At 47.3% G+C, this 16,921-nt stretch overlaps 1 protein-coding gene across 1 annotated transcript in view; it reads left to right on the top strand.

Annotated features, from left to right (window-relative positions):
- ACACA (acetyl-CoA carboxylase alpha) overlaps positions 1-16,921 on the top strand; it is a 124,616-nt gene that overhangs the window by 4,918 nt on the left and 102,777 nt on the right. The window contains exons 3-8 of the mRNA XM_083806085.1: positions 36-288; positions 13,355-13,487; positions 14,077-14,215; positions 15,084-15,193; positions 15,647-15,728; positions 16,506-16,624. Coding sequence (XP_083662211.1) covers positions 62-288; positions 13,355-13,487; positions 14,077-14,215; positions 15,084-15,193; positions 15,647-15,728; positions 16,506-16,624 — 810 coding nt within the window. The 5' untranslated portion in view covers positions 36-61. The remainder of the gene's footprint in view (positions 1-35; positions 289-13,354; positions 13,488-14,076; positions 14,216-15,083; positions 15,194-15,646; positions 15,729-16,505; positions 16,625-16,921) is intronic.

Below are 16,921 nucleotides of genomic sequence, written 5' to 3' on the forward strand. Positions count from 1 at the left end.
GGTTTTGTTTCTGTTCTTTCTTCTGCCACTTCAAGTGCTGAGAGCACAATTTGGAGGAGCCATGGAAGAGTCTTCCCAAAACGCTAAACCCCTGGAGATGAACCCTCACTCTCGCTTTATTATTGGCTCTGTGTCAGAGGATAACTCGGAAGATGAGACAAGCTCCTTGGTGAAACTTGACCTGCTAGAGGACAAAGAGAGGTCTTTGTCGCCTGTGTCTGTCTGCTCGGATTCCCTTTCAGACCTAGGACTCTCCAGTGCTCAGGATGGCCTGGCAAGCCACATGAGGTATGGATAAAATAATACTCGCTTCCAGTTGTCAGTCCTTTTACCCGATCCATTGCAAAGATAATCCAAAGCTACTCCTTGCTGAGTACTAATTACTCTCACCTTTATATCCAGGTTGTGGGTTTGGCTTCAAATGTTTTTACTGTGCCAAGAGATCTTCTGGCACTGTTTCAGAATGACTTCTGTGTTTATCTGTAAGAATAACTTCTGTTTTCCGTTGCTTTTAGTGAAACATCTGTGCCTAAATTCTGTAAGCACCTCGCAGAAATCTCAGCTGTTGAGTGTTACGGTGGGCTTCCCTTATACTGCCTGCCTCTTGTCACTGCTTTCAGAAAACTGAAATGTGTTGACTGAGATCTTTGAAGTTCTCGTTTCTGGGCAGGCCACCTTTGTTGAGAGCAAACAACTTACAGCGTTTGCTTATTTTGTCTTTGCATGGAATTTGGTGCTTTCTGTGTAGCCAAAGAATTGACAGTACCTCCGAGTAGTGTCAGTGATGCCATGTTGATTGGAATGAATGTTTTTTGGTTTGGACAGAGGAAATTGTTTCTGCTTAACAAAAAGATTGATGACGTAAGAGGTGGTAACTCTTGATTGGTACCCTAAGAGGTGCTGCTTGCAGCTCGGGGAGGTGTTGGCCTCACACGTGGGAGACGGGCTCTTCCACTCCTGCTCCTAATTCTTTGTGGCTTTGATAATCTATGAAGCTGGTCTTTTGAGGTCGTGGTGTTAATATTGCCTCGTTAAGAGGCCCCGTTGTTTTACTGTGGTGCTGATTTGCATACCGTTAGTGGGATGGACCCACCGAGATTTTCTGTTACAGGCTCGGTATCTTGTACTTCTCAGTGTGCGTACAGCTCAGGTTCTTGGCAGAATGAAGCAAGACTCGGCAGATACCAGGTCCCCTTTATCTGTTTCCTATATTCCAGCAGGTGTGGTGCCCGGACCTGGGCATGATACTGTCCCTGAGGCCTTTTTGGTGCTATGCAGAGCAGGGAGGTGTCGTGTCTGGGGAGCAGCGGTCACCGCGCTGACTATGAAGTTAACGTGCGCTGGGTGTGACGTTCTGCACGTGTCGGTGCCGAAGTGCAGCTACTCATTTCAGGCTGTAAATTCCTTTAGAATTAAATTATTGATTCCAAAGCATCTGCAGTCGTTCCTAGCTTTATGGTAACCTTGTAACTAATACATTTAAAAGAAAATACTAAACAGCATTGCTGTTGGAATTAATCCTTACCAAATCCATGCTTCTTGCATCCTTCCAGTTCAACAGAACAGTTGCTCATCGTCATCCGAATTTCCAACTACCCAGCTACTACAGCTGTTTCATGTATACTAGCTTTATTTATGAAAATACAATCCTGGACAGTATCAAAAGCTGACATAATGTCCAAATTCACTGCAGCAATTGATAGTCCCCTGTTTGCGAGTCTTTTCAGCATGTAAGGGAAGGAAACGTGTTTTTGCTTTGGGAAGATTTATCCGTGACATCCTGCAGTTGGATGTAACTTACCTTTCTGCCTGCCAGTTGCTTACAACTAGATTTGTGATTGTTTGTTCTGGTGCTTTTCAGCCTCACGTTCTCCCGACAGTTCCTGCCAGTGGTCAGAACCAAATCGAGAAAAGCATCCCCTTGACTTGCTCTTTTTGTCTGCCATTTTAAAAGGTATCGTCCTGTCCCAGAACGTACAGGACAGTCTGGATCCCGCTACAGGTCTCTCTGAGCAGTCCATCACCACCATTAATTTGTTGCTTTTGAAGAAACGGTTGGTTCCAAAAAATAATTCTGCCTTTACTGGCCAGCGGTAGGCCTCTGTGAATGACACGAAATCCTTTTCTGTTTAGCATCATCCCAGGACTTGCAGTGAGACCTCCGCTATCCCTGGACTTTACAGCCAGTGGCTATATCCCTGATACATAAAGGAATCCTCTCCTCTGTTTTTCTCCACGTGTCTTTCATGGATAAGAAAACGCCTTTCCTGTTAGTGTGCAGCAGGGATTTTAAGGGGTCCGTGAGTAGTACGGGCAGATGTTTGTATGACCAGCCGATCCTTTCAGCTTGTTCTCCTGTTTTGCTGGTTTACTTGCTTGTGCAGAGTAAGGAGTTTTAATCTGTCCTTTTGTTGGTGGTATCCTTGCCTCTTCGGGGAGACAGACTGAAGACAGATGGCCCCAGCGCAACGAGCCTGTAACTAGAGGACAGCAGCCCGGAGTTCGCAGAGGTGTTATGGTCAAGCTGATGGATGAGTTCAGCCAGCTGGCGGTAATAGAACAGATACAAAACCTTAAAGCGAATTTAAAGGGGATTACTCTTCCAGTGACCGTCACTTGTTGGCAGCACAAAAGGTAATTTTGAGGCAGGAAGAGCTCTGCTCCTGTAACTATATACGTTTTAGGAACAGAAGCGGGATGGAGACATAACCACTGGTGTGGAAACAGACAATAGGGGAGCAAGATAATCAAGCAGTGTCTGTGTGTAACTTCAAGGACACTGCCTGGCACCAGAGAGCCCTAATGCAATAGGTGCGCAACCTTGAGCACCTCTGTTGTAACCTGCTTGCTTTGGCACTCTCTTTTAAGGGTACTTGACTTTTAGTTAACTTGGAGAGAAATGCCAACGCAAATAACAAAGTTACAGCGCTGGGCTGTTTTTCTAAGATAAAGTTAGATGAATTGAAAGAGTTTTCCAGGGTGGTAGTCAGTCCCTTTCATCAAACAATTTCCAAATAATGTTTACACACGGACAAACTGAGACAAAGACAAGCTAGACAGATTGCCTGAATTCACTCTGTGACAGCAAATTAATGGGACGTGAGAATTCTTACTTACAGCTTCCTTTTGGAAGCCATGAAGGTGCGACTCTTTCTGGACTGGTAAAGACAAACTCATGGGGAGTTGAGTGCAGCGCTGGTGACACAAGGTGCAGGTCCAAGGGAGCGTGTCTTTCTGAGGAGGTTGCCAAAAAATCTTTCTGTTTGCTGGTTAGGCTCACGGTTCCACGCAGGACACTGGTTAGCTAACCATGGACACAGCTTGTATTCGAGGTGAGCGGCTGCTGCAGGGGCGTTCTTCTCACGGAACATTATCTTTAAAATACAGGATTGAGTTAGCTGAAAAAGGGTTGCGTGAGCATACCCAAGCTGTCCTACCTCTTCGTAAAGCATGTCAGGCAGTAAACCTGTTGCTCTGATGGCTGAAGAGAAGAGATTTCTTCTTACGGCACAAGGGAGCTGGAAAGCAGGCTTGTCAGCCCTCCTATTGAGCTGGTTTTCCCCTCTCATACCCCAGATCGCTGAAGTTCAGGCAGTAACACTTCCTTTCTCCTCTAATCTCCATTTTGTTGCTTTGTGGGGGTTGTCTGTAAGACCTTCTAACCCATCCTCTAATATTCTGTGCTAGTGACCAGACCTTTTGTGCAGCGGCTGTCCCAGCTCTTATCTTGATCTCCCAAGCAAATTTTCACCCCTGTGAGTACCAGAACGACTTTGCTAATGAGAAATGCTCTTTCTCCCTCATCAGCTTTCACGATCAGTCATCAAACTCATTCAAATACAGGTCAAATGAGCAATCTTTGTGGAAGATGCTTGGTGCTGGGATGGAGGCTCGGGGCGATCGTGCCTCCCATCGGATCTGGTCAGCTGGGAGCCTCCTGCGCTGTGCTAACAGGCAGCGCTGCTCCTCCTGCCCTTAGACCCCCGTAAAACGCAACATCACGACGACTCCTCGTGAAGCACACACGTTTCACCAGGCTGCTTGGCGTCTGTTCAGCACCTGAGACTTTGCAGGTCTCCTGTCTGAGCTGGGAAGCATCGCCAAGAGCCTTATCATCTGCCGGGGCTGTGGTGCCTGATCGATACCTCCCGACCCAGCTCTGGGCAGTCGGTGCCAGCCCGTGTTTCTTCACTTGGGCATGCGGGGCGTGCGTGCGCCGTGCTGATCCATCTAGCCCCTTATTGATCTGGCCAAGTGTTTGTGCTGTTGCTAAAGCCGGTCTTGCCGGGACAGGCTGTACAACACCGGCCTCCGTGCCCCTGCGTAGCTGTAAGACCTTTGGTTGTGCTGCTTGATGGCTACGTTACGGGATTGAGAAAGCCGTGATCTGATAACGAACTGCAAATCAGCGCGTGTTGCAGCAGTGTTAGGAGAACTGCGGGCTGGGAGAGTAACTGCAGGTTGAAATGTCCTGAGTCTTTCTTGTAGCTGTGCTGTATTTAAAGAGTATCAGTGATGAAAACTGTAAATTCCTTCCTCTCTCAGTTACAGCATTGAACATGGAAAAGAAGCCTCCTGAAAGAACGTACTTGTAGATAGTTTACATTAACAACATTTACTCTTCGTTGTGTTTTGCACCTGTAGATAATTACACTCAACAACACTGTTTTTATTTTTGTCTTTTGGATTCCAGGCATAATTGTGTTGTGTTTGAGCTCAGAAATATCCATCGACTGAAGGCAGTAGTCCTGTTCGGACAGGACACAGCGTTTGCGTGCTGTGCAGTGAGCCGTTAGACAGTCGTTACGTTCCTTCTGAAATTTTCAGTGGTGGATTAAGTAACATCTCCATAAATGCCACTTGGAAGATACTTTGGGTCTGTTTATTTTGTTTAATAAATTGTTTTTGCCTATTGCTATATTTAATTCCTGTTTTTAAAGATAGCATCCCGTATCAAATTCTTTTTAAAAATAGAATAAATCCTGCATGTCTCCTGGTATTTGTACCGCAGGGCTCTTGTTTCGTAAGCAAAATTGGGTGTACAAAGTCACCCGGCAATCCCCTTGCATCAACTGAAAGCCAAATTTTTGGAAGTAGCTCAGCTAATACCTCTGATAGTACACCCACAGAGACTTACTGCCTTACATTATCTGGACTTCTCAGTAAATGGTCTCAGTAAGTTATTGAGATGCATAAGAAGAGCTAATCGCCTATTAAAATCATCTTGAAAGAAGGCCTCAACTTAGGGCTGGAGAGGAGCGCACTGAGTGCGCCTAGCCTGGCACAGGGAGAGGGTGCCAGCTTCGAGACCGGGCTTAGAATAATTGCAGAGCGCTGAAGGAAATAAAGGAGCCTTCTGAACTTGTTTTGAGTTAAGAAAATGTCTCTCCAGTCCAACCGTTTGTGGTTAGGAGTTTATAGAGCACTGATCTCGTAGGGCCCTCGGTGCGGCTGTGTTTTTGTGCACGAATGTGCGTAAGTACCCGTGTGCTGTGGGGGCTGCGAGGCTGGTGCTTTCACTGCCGCTTCCAAGACTGGCCCGGCTGCATGGAGAAGGACTTTTCTGAACAGACACCTGCCGTGCCCGGGTTTCCGAGCCCTGGGGTTGCTGCTGCAGTCTCCTCCTGTTGCCCTGCTCCCCGCCATCAGTTGCCATGGTGCTGCTGAGGTTTCGTGTAGGGCGACTCCATGGGTTTGCATCTCGCAGGCCCGGAAGGCCCTTAATGAAGCTGGCGTGGCACGCCGCTCCTTTTCCTTCTCCTTTGCTTGTGATCAATCGCCGTTGGCTCAGCAGGCAGGGCAGAGCGGTGCTGCTGCCTGTTTCCGCAGGTGGTTAAATTAAGGCTGTGCAGCTTCAAGGAGCCCCGCCAAAACACAGGGTTTACGTTTTGTTACCCCAAGTGTCGTTGAGCTGTGCTGCAATTTTGAACTTTATCCACCTGGAGAGAAAATCTGAATTTTCCTTCTGTATCTGCTGTGGAAGAGGAAGCTTGGGATGCGTTTTGGTCACTGGCAACTTGTGAATTATTTGTTCTTCCCTACAAGCTACCGTGTTTCTTGACAAATACGCTTCAGAGGCCTCTTCGTCTGCATGCCTACCAGAAGTGGCAAGAGTGCAGAGCATCTCCAGGCTAGGTGACGACTGGCATCTCTGTGCCCCGTCCGTGAGACCAGACGTACGGCCTGGCACGTGGCCTGTGTGGTGACACGGGCAGCACCGAGCTTTCTGTGCAGGATGCTCTCCCAACGTGCTGAAACGCAACCCCCCAGCCCCTCCGTTCTTGTCGTTCCTCTCTCCTTCATGCGGAGCAGAGCTGTCCAAAGCTTGAGCTTTGTCAAAGGGCGCTGGAAAGGACTTCTCTGCTGCAGAACTGTCCTGCTGCGTGTGTTAACTTTTGTACTGGGTGTGGACGTTGATTTGATTCAAATTTGGCTGTTTATTTGGACAGATATTTGTGTGTACCGGGTAGTTTTGAGGTCTGGGAATGTGGCGCGAGGGTCTGAGCAGGAAGGATGGGATGAAGAAATGGGTTCTGGAAGATGAATTTGAAGGAGAGGAAAGGGGCTCGGGGCGTGCGGGAGGCTTGCTGAGCACGAGACTGCCTGAAGGCGAGCGCAGGATGTGCTGGAAGGAACGGTCGGAGGGAGTGGGGCACAGATGTAGGAGGGCCTCCGGAGTGGGGAGGTTTGGATCACGGTACGTAAAAGCGTGTGATCCGATCTGAAGGAGCTCAGGAAGCTTTAGGCCATCAGGTTCCCTCCCATGATAACAGGCGAGGTGCTGCTTTAGGACTGGCGGAGAACACCAGAGATATGGCGTGTGCGCCCCGTGGTACGGTTCAGTTTAAAATCCGTACAGCACAATGGATAAATGCTGGGCAGGTGATTTAGGGGAAAAAAAGCTGACCGAGAAGTGTTGGCATTTAACGCCTGCATCCGCTGCTGCTGTGGTACGGGGCTGTTGGAGAGGAACCCCAGCAGCTCGTGCTGGAACCAGTTACTGCTTTAGGCTGTGCACCTGCCCTGACTGCTGGTCAAAATCTGCGTTAGCGTGAACGTGGAGTTACTTAGCCAAGAAGCAGGGAGAGGGCTGTCGTGTTTCGGGCTGTGTCCTTTATTTAATTTCCTGAAGTCTTCGGGCTCAGCCTTGTGTCAGAGCTGCGATGAGTCTCACTGTGTTCTGATTTATAGGCTGAAGCACTGATTTCTGGCAACGTCTGTATTCGAGTTCTGTCTCTTTAAGGCTGCAGGAGAAAATGGCTTTGAATAAGTGCGGATTGCTGCCTCCCAGTGTCTGTTGCCCAAGACATAGCCAGCCCTTTACTCTGGCCACACAAGTCTGCATTGCTTGCTGGATTACATGTACGCTTGCTTGTTCTCTCGGCTTTTTTGTGAAATAGGTTGCAAAGGCAGCCCTAAAAAAGCAGAGCAGATCTCGTGGATGCCTCGAGAGTGTTAAAGTCCCACCACCCAGATCAGATACATGCACACATCAGCACGCGCATATTTACAAAACATAAAGCCTGCGCGGACGAGAGGAGCTGCCCTCCCTCCAAACCCTTCACAGGCCTGATCAGGGGGAGAAACAGAATAATCCCGTCTCGGTGTGCGTGTGCATGTGCGTGTGTGTGCTGCAGTCTCCTTAAGGCTGCCTTTCAAACGAGCCGGCTAATGCATCGCCGCCCGTGGAATAAACTGCTACGTCACGGAGGGCACTTGGCATGTTCCAGTGCTGGGATCAATGCGGGCTCCTAGCTGCGATGTGCGTCAGGTATGTGTCCGTAACGAGCGCTGCTTTTGGAGGAGAGCAGGGGAGAGCTGCGCAGGCTCTCCTTTTGTCTGACAGCAGGCCTCGGCTCTAAAGAGGGGGGACGGTTTCCCGGCGTTATTTACCGGTTGGTGCTGAATGGCATTGTGTTAGGAAGTGAGCGTTGTAGCGTGTGCTCGCTGGTAAGTATTGGTGCAGAAGGACACAGCCTCGCGTAGCGTGTTTCTGTAGGGGTGCTGCGGCAAATCGCGTCCATTGGTGTCGTAGCAGGGAATTCAGCTGCTAGAAGGCAAAAGGAGTATTTTTAACCACTGCTGAAGCTGTTTCTCTGACGTGAAGCTGTGTGGAGCTGTAGGGTTTGGTCCCCTGCAGCTACGGTGGTCAGAAACCGTTTGGGCTGGGAGCTGTGGGCAGGCTTTTTTGGGAGCACAGGCAGATATCGGGGAAACGGTTTTCACAAAAACTGAAAAATAAAATTTCAGTGACACTGACTGTAAATTTTATTCTCGAGTCAGAATCAGAAACAGGAAACCTACTGGAACCGTAGATCACGCAAGAATGTTACTTAGAAAATGATGGAGCGTGCCGTGTCCTGTGCGCAATGCGTGACCGGTGAGGGCGCTGCCACCCTGCTGGGCTTTGCCGGTCCTATTTAGCGGTGTCCAGAAGAGAAAGCGACACAGATCTTACCAAGCCGAGTCTGAAATCTAAGTCTCTACCGCTGTGGTGGCTTGTTTGGAACTGGGGAGGCGGTGAGTTTGTGGCAGCCACCCCGCAGGAGCCTGACGCCCTGGGGAAGGTGTGTGCCCGTGGCCGAGGCCGAGCTGCGCTGCGGGGGCCTGGATCCGTGCATGGTGCGCAGGAGGCCTGGCAGGATGGAACCAGTGCTGGGGAGTGCTGAGACATGTTGCTTTTTCTGACGTGCTTCTGTTTTACATTGAGTTTAACGAGAGATTTCTGACGTACTTCATAGCTGGGTGGCCTGAGCAGCTCCTCAAAGAGGGAACAAAGGCTGACGGGTGAGAGAGGCATTTAGTAACCGGGCAGATATATCCTGTGTTTTAACACAGCCCCTTCTTTTTACCTGGGCACAAGTAAAGTGTGCAGCAGGAAGGGATCCCACGAGTCATCGGGGCTGCGCTTTTGCCCCAAGGTAGGGTCACCTGCGCAGTAAGCCAGTCTTGATCAGGTACTACTCAAACCTGTTGTGAAACCTCGCTTTTCCCGCAGCACAGCCTGTGCAATCGCTTTGCTCACTGCTTTAATCCACAATACTATTAGAAGGTTTTTGTAATATGTGGTCTCTTTGTTGTAATGTAAGTTCGTTGCTTCCCATTGACGGGACACAAAGAAAGTACCAGTCCTGTCCTGGCAGTGGCAGGACCCGTGGTCTGCCTGGGTCCGGGGGTTTTTGGTTGTTCAAACTGTTCTTTGACCAGTCTCGCTTGGATCTGCTGTCCGAGGTTTGTTTCCACTGTGACTTCCATCACTGCCACAGCGTGTCGCTGTCCTGCTGCGCCCTTCCGCTGACAATGCTTGAAGAAATTGGATCTGTGCAGAATTGTTTGCCTGCACTTTATCAGACACGTGGCGCTTGCTGTCGGTCATCGCTCATACCGCTGTCTATTCTTAGTTCCCCATCTCCTGCAGTGACCTCACCTTGCTCTTCAGGGCTCAGGGTTGCATGCTGTCGTCTTACTAACATGCCTTCTTCCTCTGGGCACTCACTCCTCTTTTTATTATTGTTATTTTTTATTTTTGAGTGATCCTGGATGGTTGGATGGCGTTTGCTCAGACCCTTGGAATACGTGTGCATCAAATAAGAGCTGAGCTCCCTGGGTATGGCCCTGCACTAGAACAGACCTGAATGCTGTGATTTTTAAAAATGTAATCCAGTTGCTGCCGATCCAGGTTTGATCACCAGTGTGTTATAGCTGCAGTCACTGCCCTTGCTCATCCTTCACCCACCCACCGAATTTGCAGTTTGTTTCTGCGCGTGCTCGATACTGAGTAAACGTTCCTCCTCTCCCGTGATGCTATGGACCCGGTGGTGCTGCAGCACCTTTGCTTGTGAGGATGTTTAATCTTACAGCGCTCAGAGTGAACTGGTCTCTGTTTTATGGGTGGAGAAACTGAGGCACAACAAACCGGGGTATCTTGTCCAAGCCCTCGCAGCTTCCTTCCAGGCTGGTGCCCATGTGTTCTTTGACTCGTGTTCGGATCACCGACGTGCTCTGTGCGCCTCTGCGGACCGTGTGTCTGACTTTCCCCTCTGTCATCCTGGAAATGCTTTCCTCATCCCCTCCCCACCCACTGTGACAATCCGATTTTAAATTCTGTGCCTTGATTGAATTCTTCGGGCTGATTTTCCCCCCATGGCCGCTCCTCAGCAGCTACCTTTGCGACAGCACGGGAGGTGCTCGCAGGTCCGGGCAGCGCAGGGCTCCGGTGGATGCCAGCGGGCTCTGCCGGCACGCGGGGAAGCTCTGCGGTCTCGTACGAGACTCCTCCGGCACGGGGAGCGTGGACGGGGCCGGCCGTGGCTCTGGGAAGCAGCTTCTCAGCGTGTGCTGCGGCAGCGGGGCTGCGTGCTGAGCCCGGTTACGTAACCTGTAGATCGCTTTCTCTTTTCCTGATCAGCTGCTTTCCTCTGAACGCGGAGCAGGGGAGCTGCTACCCTCTGAATGTGCATGCTGCGTCACAGGAAGAAAGGGTGGCAGGGGGGTGGCAGAAGGCAGGGGACAAAGGTTAACAGGCTGGAGCAATCCGGGAAGTGCCACTGCTTCAAGGAGAACCGTATGAGTGGCAGAGGCTCTCGGCAGCTTTGCCCTGCTGGGTTTTGAGCTGCAATATTGAAGAGAATAAAACAGCAGCAGTTACACTAGAGGAGTCGTTGGCAAGCTTGCAGTCTGTTAATTCCTTCACTGAGGCAGCATGGAGGAGTCTGCAGATCAGAGTCAGGAAATGAGATATCACATGCTGCAGAGGTAAGAATTGCAGATATGATTGTCTCTCCCCGTAGCAGCACCCGTCTTGGATGGAAGCAGTTGGGCACTGTACTGGAATTTGTACTGCTATTTTTCCATGTTAATTTTATCCCTCAGAAACACTCGCCATTTTCTGTAAGGTGTTTGTGCATGCAGTCTGTAGGAAGATGCTGAACTGCATTGTAGTTGGGGAATCAGGGTTCATAAAGTTTGAGATTCTGCACAACTTCTAACCTCTGTAAGCAGAAGGATAGGTGAGCGTTCAGAAAGTTCTTATGAGGTAAAACACTGCAGCTGTGACCTGGTGAGGAGTAGGGGTAACTGTTACTAACTCACCATTTATTCTGTTTTGCTTAGAGCTCAGTCTTCTTTCTTCATTACTGCCCAACTTCTCCCCTACCTTACCCTGCAAAAAGAAGAAAATCTTTCCTGGTTTGGTTATAATGTGCCACCTGTGATTATTAGCGAACAAACTTAATATTCTTGGCATGCATCCCATCACAAATTAAACGGAACTATACTTGCTTATAAACAAGTGTTTGTATTTTATTTTGGATGACAAAACGACAATAAAATCAGAAGTTTATCTGTAGCAGTATCTTTATTTGTGTAATAATTTGAACTTGGCAAGTTAGTCCGTATTCATACACGTTCACAGATTCTGAACCCCAAGTTTTTTGTCTTTTTTTTTTTTGAGACTGCTCTGAATAAACGTGCAGTGAATAAACCTGTATCACTTATTCCTTGGGCTGTGCTCCTTCCTTGCCATGCCATAGATTCTGGTCTTCTTTAAAGACAAATTTGATGGAAATTCAGCCTTACCGACACTTTTACTCTCTTTCTTGGCTGTTGGCCTCTGTCCTTAAAGTCCCAGGCAGAGATTTGCACAGCGTGGTTAGTGAACTCTTGCTGATAGCAGCCTCTGCAAAGTGCAGTGACACCGCTTATCTCTGAAGTGCAGCTTGCTGGAAGAAGGGAAAGTTTTCTGGGGAAGTACCTCCACGCACTGAACTTGATCGTATGCCCTTCTCCGGCTATCAGCTGGCAGCTCTTTGGTCTGACCCGGTACAGCCCTTTGTATGGCCTACAGTGTCTCTGGGAGATGGACGTTTTTTATTTATTTTTAAGCATGTGTTAAAATCATCCTATTGATTTCCTGTCTCTTACCTTTTATTTCTCCCCTTCTGTCTGTGTTAGTACCAAAATTATGGGAAAGACTGCTAAAAGGAAAAATCTGGGTTCAAACTGCATAATAGCTGTGGTTTGGTCAGGATTTCTTTCATCAGTAATTTTTTTTTAGTCAGAGTTCTGGCCTGTGGCGTCACTGTGCTCCTGCAGAAGAGCTGGGGGGGGGCTGCCCCCCAGCTAGGCAGATCCCCATGGCACCCGTAGGACACGGCCTGTTTCTGAGGGGGCTGTGCCTCCTCCCGGGCTGCCACCCAGCGCCTCCAGCAGCAGCAACTCACTCAAACCCCAACCTTAGCACGGCCGCGAACCTCGCGGCTCGCGGGCTGCTTGGCCTCTGGGGCTTGCCCTTGGGTTTCCTTTCCCTTCGTGCTCTCCCGCAGCGATTCCGCCCGCTTTCTGCCCCGTCTCGTCCTCTTTCCCAGTGGGGTTGCTCAACGCATCAGCGCTTCAGCAGCTGATTAGGTCAGAGGCCCCCGATGGCTTCCACAGGCACAGGGCGGGCGGCTGGGCCCGTGGGGCCGCCGGGCACAGAGCCGCTGGCTGCTCGCGTGGCTGCACCCCGGGCCTGCAGCTTCTTGGGCCTTCCCTGCGCCTCGAGCAGTCCTTGAAATATCTCCCCCGTGCTCCCTACAGAAAGGTTCTGCGGCCGGCATGGTGGCTGGGGGGGATTTCCTGTCAGGGTGTTTGTGGAGAAGGAGTCTGTTAAAAGCACGCTAAATGTAGGAAGAAAATGCTGGTAAACGGTAGGGGGGCCTGAAGAGGCAAAGCTCAGAGGCTTTGAAGTGAGAAGTAACTTGTTGCTGCCCCGGTCGTGCTGCAGTACGGTAGACACACACTGTGAGTCAAGTCTTCTCTCACAATTTCAACTTTGTAAACTTTAGCAAATCAAATCCTGCCATGGTTGCAGAAGCAAAGGGTGATTTATCCATTTTTTTCCTGAGGAAGCTGAAGCATAAGAAAGGGACACGACATTCCTATTTCCACAGCAAAAGAGCGGCAGAGCACAGAGTTGATCGGACACAAAACTGGCTTTGTCGTATGGGCAGTAACACGATGAATTTGTCCTCCAGAACTTATCATAAAGATATGAAAGATCGGGTAGTGGAAAATCCTTGGAAAATGATTTTAAGTTACCAGTCACAGAGATGGCAGAGCCTCTTATTTACACTTGGAGGGTTACTCACTGTGGTTCTCAAATAGGATTTCCTGATAGAGTCCGATTTAGTACATTGTTTTACCAAAGCAAGAAAACAAAGTCGGCCAGATCCAGGCCATGGTGGGCTGGAAGCAGGGAATAATTCTAGGGGAATATGGTCAAGGGGATCTTTACAAATCATTGACGTATCCTGCTCTATTCGCGAACATCTGCACTGCCGAGTTCCTTTTTTCTGTCCCCCTCACATTGCCTTAGGCCCAGCATGTCTGGCTTACACCTTGTAAAGCAAGGCCGGGACAGGAAGAAAGTTGACGTGCAGCGGGATTTCACTGTGGCTTCTCCAGCAGAATTTGTTACTCGTTTTGGAGGGAATAAAGTTATTGAGAAGGTAAGTTGCTGACCTTTTTGACTTCAGCAGATTGCATTCTTGTTCCCTTCCCTTGAGCAGTGGCTTCTCTACGTAGAAGGCTGTACATTGCACGTATCAAAATACTAATATTCCTGCACTTGAAAATTGTATTTCTGCCTGTAATTATTCCACTTCAGTTTTATTTAAAATGTGATAAGTAGACATCCCATTGTTTTATTTGGTGTGACTGGAAAAAAAAAAGAGTGAGCTAGAGCGCTTCTGCTGGTACAGGAATATATTTTATAGACATATATACGCTATATAGGCATATAGACGCTCCATTCAGGTATTAAAAATTTTAGCAACTCATTATGCCTGTTCTCATGTGTCTTCCTGCTCTTTAATCCAAACAAAACAATACATTAACATCTTTATGGTCAAGCAGGAGCTGATTTCTGGTTTGCTTGATGGGGCATTGAATGGTTTTGGTGAATTGAAAACTGGCTGAGGAAACTGAAGAACCAAAAAATTGGATGAAAGACACTGATGAGAAAACAGCCAGATTTATTATTGCTTAGTGCTTTGTGCTATTTAGACTCTATCTCATCCCCGCATCTGATATACTTAGGTCCTGATAGCCAATAATGGGATTGCAGCAGTGAAATGCATGAGATCGATCCGACGCTGGTCCTATGAGATGTTTCGAAATGAGCGGGCGATCAGATTTGTTGTCATGGTGACTCCTGAGGATCTGAAAGCAAATGCAGGTGAGTGAAGGTGCACAACCACCTCCACACAGGCCTGTGTGCCCACAGAGGTGCAAGAAGTTGAGTGTATGCCTGCTGTATCACACGCTGTTCTGTCAGGTAACAGACTTTTCTGGGAAGAGATTATACATGTTCATTTGAAATTGGAAGGAATACAAAGCACCAGATGGGTAATCTTGCATTACCTATTCATTCAAAACCATATTCAGATCTGACTGGAATATACTTACCTTAAACATGGTTTTAGGTTTATATTTTTAAGTTTGATTTCACATATTTGCTGACAATCTGTAAGCATTTATATACTTTAGCAAGTACCTGCTTCCTGTAGGTTTCTGGGATAACCTGAATTTACCGTAGATCCTGAGTGTTAGGCACTTACGCACACATCAAAACTTTTAAAGTGTTTTTAAGGCTTTTTTTTTTTTTTAAGCATAGCAGTGAATAGTAATTTCCCTGCCTGATGTTCTGGAGTGACAGTGGTCTGATGCCAGACAGGAGACTGGAGGATTTGATCCCCAGTTAGAAAGGAGGGTAGGAAGTGTGCTTCTGGGATGTGATTCTGACTGTCAGAATGATGAATTAGAAACAACCTTAAGGTGGGAGATAATCTTGAACTGATTTACAGGAATGTTTGAGCAGTTTTAGAATAGATTTTTTTAAAAATGCTTTCAAGACAGGAAGTTTGATGTTTGCTATAGGTATTTTATTGTGTAGAAAATACTCTTGGATCACTGTCATGAACTTCCAAAGTCAGTGAGAAAGAAAAGTGGATACAGATTTTAGAATTTGCTCATACTGTAGATTTAGGGAGTTTTAGACCATTAATTAGATTTGCAATCTAATGCAATCTTTGTTGTGTTCGCAGAGTATATTAAAATGGCGGATCACTATGTCCCAGTTCCAGGAGGACCAAATAATAACAACTATGCAAATGTGGAACTCATTCTTGATATTGCTAAACGGATTCCAGTGCAGGTGAGAAGTGTCACAGTTTTTAAATCATGAAATGACACTAAGGAATGTTCTCTTAAATAATGAGTTGTATCTGGTGAAAAAGATAGGTCAAAGAAATGGAAATGACAACCCTATACTAGCACTAAAAGACAAGAATATTAGAAAGCAGTCAGATTCCCAGTATGAATATCTGCGGGAGATAGAAGGTTTCCTTCACCCTTTCACTTCCCTAAGCTTAGTTCATCTTCAACAACTTCTTTGCCTTCTTTGACTCGTCTGCAAGATGCAATATGCTGGTCCTTTAAACTAAACATACTGTGTACTTCAGGAATCTTGTCTGGCTTATGAATGTTACGAGGATTTTTTCTGTTCAGTGGAGAAAAGAAAGACTTGGAAGTATCTGCATGCTTTGTATTTCTGCTTACTTGCCGGTTTACTAAAACAAAGAGTGAATTGTGTTATGTTCTTCTGCAGGCTGTATGGGCTGGCTGGGGCCATGCCTCCGAGAACCCTAAACTACCAGAACTTCTCCACAAAAATGGGATTGCTTTCATGGGTGAGGATATGTACTTCTGACCAGAAGCGTCATCTCCATATCTGAATATAGGATAAGTTTTTGGACGTGCTGTGTATAAAACTAAAAATGGACTTAATGTGATAAAAGTTATGGTCTGAACATAGCCTTTAGCTTGGGAGACAGTTGTATCATGTTCTGACTTCTAGCAGATCTGCAATGACTTAAGCCATCACTGCAGAAATACGCTGAGCCTTTGAAGAGGAGTGAATTTAAAAGCTGTGTTTTGATTCCAGTTTAAATCTCTTACCAATCATTAGCTACAGTCCCACACAAGCCAAATTTCTAGAGAAGTCAGGGCACTGAATTATTATTCCAACAGCATGTGATGTGCACACCTAGTACCAGCTACTAGCACCTGCCATCTCTTTGAGAGCAGGCCTAGCTTGAGGAGAAACACATGGGCAGGTAGTGGTGCTTGCAGGTCGGGTGTTCCAAGACTTACTTAACATGATGGGCACTTAACAAACTATTGTGATACGGCTGTGGTGGCATTGCTATGGTTACAATTACCTTTTCCTTTTTCTTAGTCAAAGATACTCTAGTCTGTTTGCCTTTAGATTCCTGGCTGATAGAGTTAATGCTCCTGGTTTCAGTTCAGAAATGTTGGTTTATACCAGTTGGGATGTGGCGTGCATCAGTCCTGCTAACAGCTGTTGTATATCGCTCTTACATGGAACCCAGATCAGAACTGTGGGCATTTCCCTAGTGTTTGATAACTCCTGTGTCTCTTTCATGCGTTGTTTTTGGTCTTTACAGGTCCTCCAAGCCAAGCAATGTGGGCTTTAGGAGATAAAATTGCTTCATCAATAGTGGCTCAGACTGCTGGCATCCCAACTCTTCCTTGGAGTGGCAGTGGTAAGAAGGAATTTACCTGTGTATAAAGATCATTCTAATCTTTTCTTCAACACACTTAATCTTTAATAAGTATCTGTGCACAAAAAGGTCTATTGGATGTGTTCCATCTGTTTAGGGATTCAAATTGGTGCCATCCAAGGCTTTTAGGCATAGTCACTATGTCATAAATAAATACGTCAGGCAAAATTTACACGTTACTTAATGTGTTGTTAGTCTAACAGTACTGCTGTAGTATCTGGTGTTTCTGCAGTTTCTACTTTTTTAGCATATAACTAGTAATTCTTGAGCACACAGCCAACACTCTGCTTCCATGGAAG

This window comes from Anser anser (assembly GCF_964211835.1).
Source record: "Anser anser genome assembly, chromosome: 20".
Taxonomy (NCBI): domain Eukaryota; kingdom Metazoa; phylum Chordata; class Aves; order Anseriformes; family Anatidae; genus Anser; species Anser anser.